Genomic DNA, 8,930 nt, shown 5'->3' with positions numbered 1-8,930 from the left:
CTCAACTTGAGATGAGTTTATGATCAAGACTTTGAACTATAGTTTAGACTATTTATTAGTTTATATTCTTCTACAGAGATTAGTTCCCAGTTTCATTTATAGTCTTAGCTATAGATCAGCCTATAGTCAATGTCATACATAGATCAATCTCTGATCTCCATTGTAAAACTGTTAAGACTATAAATCAGTTTTTATTTTATTATAGAATAGTCTCTAGTCGAGACTGTAGATCAGTCACTATTCTTGTCTATAGATTCCAGTTTGTACTGTCGATCAGAATATTAATATGCTGTTTTAACTATCGATCAGTCTATAGTCTCAAATATAGATCGGTCTACACACTCAACTACAGATCAGTCTATAGTCTTAACTAAAGACTAATCTAGTCTATAGTCTCAACTATTGATCGGTCTACACACTCAACTACAGATCATTCTGTAGTCTCAACTATAGAACTGTAGATTAGTCTGCAGTATTTAATATCGATCAGGGTATAGTCTCAACTATAGATCAGTCTATAGTCTTAATTATAGCTTAGTCTATACACTCAACTACACTCAACTACACTCAACTGTAGATCAGTCTGTAGACGAGCTTATAGATTCCAGTTTGTACTGTCGATCTACAGTCTTAACCATTTATCAGTCTACAGTATCAATTATAGATCAGTCTATAGTATTAACTGTAGCTCAGTCTATAGTATTAACTATAGCTCAGTATATACTATTAACTATAGCTTAGTGTAATTATAAATCTTTTTATGGTCTCAACTATAGCTTGGTCTATACACTCAACTACAAATCAATCAATAGTCTTACAATATCCACCAGACACCAGTCTATAATCAAGATTATAGATCAGTTTTTATTTCCAACTACAGAAAAGTCTCTAATCGAAACTGTAGATCAGTCAGTAGTGAAACATATAGATTCCAGTTTTTCATGTCGTTTAGGATATATATCTACAGTCTTTACTATCGATCTGTCTGCAGTCTTAAATATCGTTCAGTCTATAGTCTTATCTGTCACCTTAGATCAGTTTATACACTCAACTACAGATCTGTCAATGGTCTCAACTATCGACCAGTCTTTAGTCAAGGCTATAGATCAGTCTATAGTCAAGACTATAGATCAGTATATAGTCAAGACTATAGATCAGTCTATAGTCAAGACTATAGATCAGTATATAGTCAAGACTATAGATCAGTCTATAGTCAAGACTATAGATCAATCTATAGTCAAGACTATAAATCAGTCTATAGTCAAGACTATACATCAGTCTATAGTCAAGACTATAGATCAGTCAATAGTCAAGACTATAGATCAGTCTATAGTCAAGACTATAGATCAGTCTATAGTCAAGCCTATAGATCAGTCTATAGTCAAGACTATTGATCAGTCTATAGTCAAGACTATAGATCAGTCTATAGTCAAGAATATAGATCAGTCTATAGTCAAGACTATAGATCAGTCTATAGTCAATACTATAGATCAGTCTATAGTCAAGACTATAGATCAGTCTATAGTCAAGACTATAGATCAGTCTATAGTCAAGGCTATAGATCAGTCTATAGTCAAGACTATTGATCAGTCTATAGTCAAGACTATTGATCAGTCTATAGTCAAGACTATAGATCAGTCTATAGTCAAGACTATAGATCAGTCTATAGTCAAGACTATAGATCAGTCTATAGTCAAGACTATAGATCAGTCTATAGTCAAGACTATAGATCAATCTATAGTCAAGATTATAAATCAGTGTATAGTCAAGACTATATATCAGTCTATAGTCAAGAATATAGATCAGTATTTATTCAAGACTATAGATCAGTCAATAGTCAAGACTATAGATCAGTCTATAGTCAAGACTATAGATCAGTCTATAGTCAAGACTATAGATCAGTCTATAGTCAAGACTATTGATCAGTCTATAGTCAAGACTATAGATCAGTCTATAGTCAAGACTATAGATCAGTCTATAGTCAAGACTATAGATCAGTCTATAGTCAAGACTATAGATCAGTCTATAGTCAAGACTATAGATCAGTCTATAGTCAAGACTATAGATCAGTCTATAGTTAAGACTATAGATCAGTCTATAGTCAAGACTATAGAACAGTCTATAGTCAAGACTATAGATCAGTCTATAGTCAAGACTATAGATCAGTCTATAGTCAAGACTATAGATCAGTCTATAGTCAAGACTAAAGATCAGTCTATAGTCAAGACTATAGATCAGTCTATAGTCAAGACTATAGATCACTCTATAGTCAAGACTACAGATCACTCTATAGTCATGACTCAGTCTATAGTCAAGACTTTAGATCAGTCTAAAGTCAAGACTTTACATCAGTCTCTAGTCAAGACTATAGATCAGTCTATAGTCAGTACTATAGATCAATCTTTAGTCGGGCCAGCAGATTAGAATTTTTACTCGAGACGTTTAGATCAGAATGTAGTTGGAAAGTTAATTCAGTCTGTAGTCAAGCTTGTAGTTTCGAATTTGTACTCGAACTGTCAAGACTTCACATCAATAGTTAGATCGCTAGATTATTTTCTAGTGGAGACTTTAGATTACTTTACATTCCCAACTACTGATCGCTCTATACTCAAGACTATAGATCACTTTATATTAAAATGTTTGTAAGTTTATAGAAATATAAACATATATAATCAATATTTTTTTAACGTGTAAACAGTGTATTTTCTTTTCAATTTATTTTTTTATTTATCATTTTTCTCTAATTTTTCTAACAGTTTTTTCTTTTTCTATCAATTTTCTTTTGTTTTTTAATATGAATAATAATAATATTTTTGACGATTTTTTTTTTGTAATTTTTCTTTTATTTATGAATGAAAATTTCAACGAAGAGACAAAAAAGGCACTACAATCTAATTAGGTTTATGGTATTTTTTTAAGTTAATAAAGTATTTTCTTTAATTAAAAACTAAGCTTAAATCGATGAAATTGATATAGACGTTTTTTTTTCTTGTATGTTAAAAAAACATTTATGCAATAAATTGGTGTTTTTTGTTTTTAATTTAAAGAATTTTTAAAAGAATTTAATTAGTTTAAATTAATTAACAAGATGTTTTTAATTTTAAAATATATTAAATTTAATTGAAAAGAAATAAAGAGAGAAAAGTAAAATAAAAATTGTTATATATAAAATTAGTTTAAAAAAAAATAAGTTGTGAAGCGAAGAACCGTTTTGACTGATCTATAAGTCTAGCTTTAGTCTTGACTAGAGAATGATCAATAGTCTCTACAATAGACTGATCTACAGTCATGACTACAGACTGATCATTAGTCTTGACTATAGACTGATCTATAGTCTTGACAATAGACTAATCTACAGTCTTGACCATAGAATGATCAATAGTAATAACTATAGACTGATCTATTGTCTTGAATATAGACTGATCTATAGTCTTGACTATAGACTGATTTGTAGTCTTAAATAGACTGATCTGTTTTCTTGACTATAAAGCGACCTATAGTCATGACTATAGACTGATCAATAGCCTTGACTAAAGATTGATCTGTAGTATTGACTATAGACTGATCTGTAGTATTGGCTATATACTGATCTATAGTATTGACTATAAAGTGATCTATTCTAGACTATAGAGCGATCTATAGTCTTGACTATAGACTGATCTATAGCCTTGACTGGAGACAGATATATAATCTTGACTATACACTAATCTATAGACTTGACTATAGAGTGGTGTATAGTCTTGAGTATAGTGTGGTCTAAAGTCTTGACTATAGACTGATCTACAGTCTTGACTATAGACTGATGTATAGTCTTGACTATAGACTGATCTATAGTATTGACTATAAAGTGATCCATAGTCTTGACTATAGAGTGATTTATAGTCTTGACTATAGACTGATTTGTAGTCTTAACTATAGACTGATCTGTTTTCTTGACTATAGAGCGATCTATAGTCTTGACTATAGACTGATCTATAGCCTTGACTAAAGACTGATCTGTAGTATTGACTATAGACTTGTAGTATTGACTTGACTATAGACTGATCTATAGTATTGACTATAAAGTGATCTATAGTCTTGACTATAGACTGATCTATAGTTTTGACTATAGACTGATCTATAGTTTTGACTAAAGACTGATCTATAGTTTTGACTATAGACTGATCTGTAGTATTGACTATAGACTGATGTATAGTCTTGACTATAGACTGATCTATAGTATTGACTATAATGTGATTTATAGTCTTGACTATAGACTGATCTATAGTCTCGACTATAGACTGATCTACAGTCTTGACTATAGACTGATCTTGAATACAGACTGATCTATAGTCTTGACTATAGACTGATCTAAAGTCTTGACTATAGACTGATTTGTAGTCTTAACTATAGACTGATATGTTTTCTTGACTATAAAGCGATCTATAGTCTTGACTATAGACTGATCTATAGCCCTGACTAAAGACTGATCTGTAGTATTGACTATAGAGCGATCTATAGTCTTGACTATAGACTGATCTATAGTTTTGACTATAGAGCGATCTATAGTTTTGACTATAAACTGATCTATAGCCTTGACTAAAGACTGATCTGTAGTATTGACTATAGACTGATGTATAGTCTTGACTATAGACTGATCTATAGTATTGACTATAATGTGATTTATAGTCTTGACCATAGACTGATCTATAGTCTCGACTATAGACTGATCTACAGTCTTGACTATAGACTGATCTTGAATACAGACTGATCTATAGTCTTGACTATAGACTGATCTAAAGTCTTGACTATAGACTGATTTGTAGTCTTAACTATAGACTGATATGTTTTCTTGGCTATAAAGCGATCTATAGTCTTGACTATAGACTGATCTATAGCCCTGACTAAAGACTGATCTGTAGTATTGACTATAGAGCGATCTATAGTCTTGACTATAGACTGATCTATAGTTTTGACTATAGACTGATCTATAGTTTTGACTATAGACTGATCTATAGCATTGACTATAGACTGATCTATAGTCTTGACTATAGACTGATCTATAGTCTTGACTATAGACTGATCTTTAGTCTTGACTATAGAGTGACATATAGACTTGATTATAGTAATCTATAGTCCTGACTATAGAGTGATCTATAGTCAGGACTATATATGTATAGTCTTAACAATAGACAAATCTTTAGTCTTGACTTTAAGCCGATCTACTGTTTCAACTGATCTTCGCAATCTTTTCATTTGAATAAAAATTAACATATAAAACTAAAACCAAATTAAAAAAAAGAAAAAACAACTCAAAAAAATTATTTTAACATAGAATTTTTATTTAATTAAAATTTAAATATAGAAGATATATTTATGTTTTGTATTTTTATTTATTTTGTTTTCAAGTTTAAATAAATTTTAATATATTTTTTTACTTTTTTTTTTGTCATTTTTCTTTAAATATTAATTATGATTAAAAGTGGGTAACTTTTCTGGTTTTTTGTAGGTTTTATGGTGATTGATTGCTATTCGTTTTTTATTTTTAATTTCTGAAATTCAACTTAAAGTTAATTTTTGAATAATTTTTTTGTTGATTTTTTTGTTGTTGTTGTAGTACACGTAGCTTTTTTAATATTTTTATTATTTGTTTTTGTTGTTTTTGTTTTTATTTGTTTTCTTGTTGTAGTTGTATTATTATTATAATATTTATTATTATCAAATTTTATATGTATATAATAATTTAATAACTTTTAAGGAAATGGAAGCGGATGGATGTATTATTTCTTCTTATTCGTTGCTATTAATGGAGCGTTGCGTTGCGGTGTGGTAGGCCGTGATGTATTCATGCCACTGTACATATATTTGGCCTTCTTTTCGGAGGGCTTTAAAATCTAATTATAAAAAAAAAGAAAATCAAATAAAATTTTAAAATGCTTCAGCGATAAGGTGTTTAAACTTACCTGGAATGAGCACATTAGTGTATCATCCACAGTCATCATACCACCGGCATTATCGAATTCACCACAATAATGGGAGCTGAGAATAAGGTCACCAATTGACGGCGGGCAAAGAATTCATAACCATCTTCAACGACCTGAAAATGGAAAAATTAAATAAATATTAATAAACTACATAAAGGATCTGATATAAACAAGAAATAGACTAGAACTAAATTAGAACACCACTAGATCAGAACTAGAACAGAACTAGAAAAAACTAGAACATAACTAGAACATAACTAGAACAGAACTAGAACAGAACTAGAACAGAACTAGAACAGAACTAGAAGAGAACTAGAACAGAACTAGAACAGAACTAGAACAGAACTAGAACAGAACTAGAACAGAACTAGAACAGAACTAGAACAGAACTAGAACAGAACTAGAACAGAACTAGAACTGAATAATAACTGAACTAGAACAGAACTAGAACAGAATTAGAACAGAATTAGAACAGAACTAGAACAGAACTAGAACAGAACTAGAACTGAATAATAACTGAACTAGAACAGAACTAGAACAGAATTAGAACAGAATTAGAACAGAACTAGAACAGAACTAGAACAGAAATAGAACAGAACTAGAACAGAACTAGGACAGAACTAGAACAAAACTAGAACAGAATTAGAACAGAATTAGAACAGAACAAGAACAGAACTAGAACAGAACTAGAACAGAACTAGAACAGAACTAGAACAGAACTAGAACAGAACTAGAACAGAACTAGAACAGAACTAGAACAGAACTAGAACAGAACTAGAACAGAACTAGAACAGAACTAGAACAGAACTAGAACAGAACTAGAACAGAACTAGAACAGAACTAGAACAGAACTAGAACAGAACTAGAACAGAAGTAGAACTAGAACAGAACTAGAACAGAACTAGAACAGAACTAGAACAGAACTAGAACAGAACTACAACAGAACTAGAACAGAACTAGAACAGAACTAGAACAGAACTAGAACAGAACTAGAACAGAACTAGAACAGAACTAGAACAAAACTAGAACAGAACTAGAACAGAAGTAGAACTAGAACAGAACTAGAACAGAACTAGAACGGAACTAGAACAGAACTAGAACAGAACTAGAACAGAACTAGAACAGAACTAGAACAGAACTAAAACAGAACTAGAACAGAACTAGAACAGAACTAGGACAGAACTAGAACAGAACTAGAACTAGAACAGAACAGAACTAGATCTATACTAAATTAGATTAGAAAACAATGTTAAATTCAGTTGACGGCTTACCTGATGAGCACGACATATTAAATCCATTTCATGTTTATGCAAAAATTTCGACACAACATCAGCACCAAACGTAAAACTAACACCACGATCATTTTCACCCCAACCCTGGACATCTTTATCAGGATCACTCCATAACAGATCACACAATAGACCAGTATCGGGTACATCTGTGGGACGCATCAAGCGTCTAATTTGTTCCATACCCTGTAGATCGGGACTCAAACCGCCGTGACAGCAGAATATCTTCTCATCGATAATGGCGGCGACGGGTAAACAATTGAAACAGTCTGTAAAGGTTTTCCACAATTTAACATTGAAACGTCGTTTGCATTCGTCATAAAAGCCTGGAAAGGATAAAAAATCAAAATAAAACCAGGAATTTCTATAGAACGTGAACACTCCTACCATAAATACGATTAATACTGGCACACTCGTGATTGCCACGCAATAAAAAGAAATTTTCCGGATATTTAATTTTATAGGCCAACAGCAGGCATATGGTTTCCAGCGATTGTTTGCCTCTGTCAACATAATCACCCAAGAAGAGATAATTGGCTGCTGGTGGAAAGCCACCATATTCGAATAAACGCAATAGATCTGTATATTGACCGTGTATATCACCGCATATAATGAGAGGTGCTTCAAGCTCCAAGAGTATAGGTTGTTGTAGGAATATTTCACGGGATTTTAAACACAGACCTCGTACTTCAGATTCAGACATTTGTACTGATTTACTCGTGCGACAGCTACGCACTAAAAATAGAAAGAAATAGAGAAAATAATTTATTAATTTTAGTTTTTTAAAGCCCACTGTTGCTAACTATTTATGTTGAAAATATGTTGCCTACATTTAGGTGTAAGTAGATTATTCCAAAAGTAGTTTATTTAGAGTTGATCAAACTATTTTTAACTTTTTATTTACTATTTTCAATTTATATTTAACTCTTTTTTTCTTATTCCAACTACGTCATTCATTTCCTGTTTTACATTAACTCATTGCCTATTTTTAGGCAACACTTAACTTTCTGTCAGTGCTGTTTAACTATTTTTAGCAACTTGATAATTTGTTTATGACATAAACAACATTGTTTTAAACACAATTTAATTAAAAATAACCATTTTATAACTTAAACCAACATGTCAAGCTCTATTTAAAATTTTACTAATTTTAGAAAAATTTTGCTTTATTTGAAGGCAAAAAAAAACCAAATTCCAGGAATTTTAAAATTAAACTTTGGTGGCAAAAACTAAAAGGTAACAACTTCTAGGAAATAATGGATGGATATTATTTTAAGGAAATTTGAAAGGTATACATTATTTAAGAGAAATTTATATAGAACTGTAGGTGTTATTTAAACATTTAGATACATTCCAAGAATTTCATGCTTAAAGCCACAATAAATGCAAATTATGTAAAATTGAAAGTGCTTGATTAAGAAATTAAAGCATAGTTTTAGAAAAAAATGTTATTTTAATTTTAAGTTTACGGAATAAATAGAACAGATCTATAATATAACTAGAACACAACAAGAAGAGAACTAGAACAGAACTAGAACAGAACTAGAACAAAACTAGAACAGAAATAGAACAGAACTAAAACAGAACTAGAACAGAACTAGAACAGAACTAGAACAGAACTAGAACAGAACTAGAACAGAACTAGAACAGAACTAGAACAGAACTAGAACAGAACTAG

General features: G+C 30.9%; 1 protein-coding gene across 1 annotated transcript in view; it reads right to left on the bottom strand.

The window, feature by feature from the left end:
- Window positions 1–5,434: 5,434 nt before the first annotated feature.
- The window catches only part of LOC111678696 (serine/threonine-protein phosphatase alpha-2 isoform), a 23,145-nt gene continuing 19,649 nt past the window's right edge, over window positions 5,435–8,930 (bottom strand). Inside the window, exons 2-5 of the mRNA XM_023440112.2 lie at window positions 7,640–7,987; window positions 7,235–7,578; window positions 5,943–6,076; window positions 5,435–5,873 (exon numbers count right to left, since the gene is read on the bottom strand). Of these exons, the coding sequence (XP_023295880.2) occupies window positions 5,978–6,076; window positions 7,235–7,578; window positions 7,640–7,987 (791 nt within the window). The 3' untranslated portion in view covers window positions 5,435–5,873; window positions 5,943–5,977. The remainder of the gene's footprint in view (window positions 5,874–5,942; window positions 6,077–7,234; window positions 7,579–7,639; window positions 7,988–8,930) is intronic.

Source organism: Lucilia cuprina, chromosome 3 (genome assembly GCF_022045245.1).
Source record: "Lucilia cuprina isolate Lc7/37 chromosome 3, ASM2204524v1, whole genome shotgun sequence".
Classification (NCBI taxonomy): Eukaryota; Metazoa; Arthropoda; class Insecta; order Diptera; family Calliphoridae; genus Lucilia; species Lucilia cuprina.
This window is presented reverse-complemented; position numbering and strand designations above follow the sequence as displayed.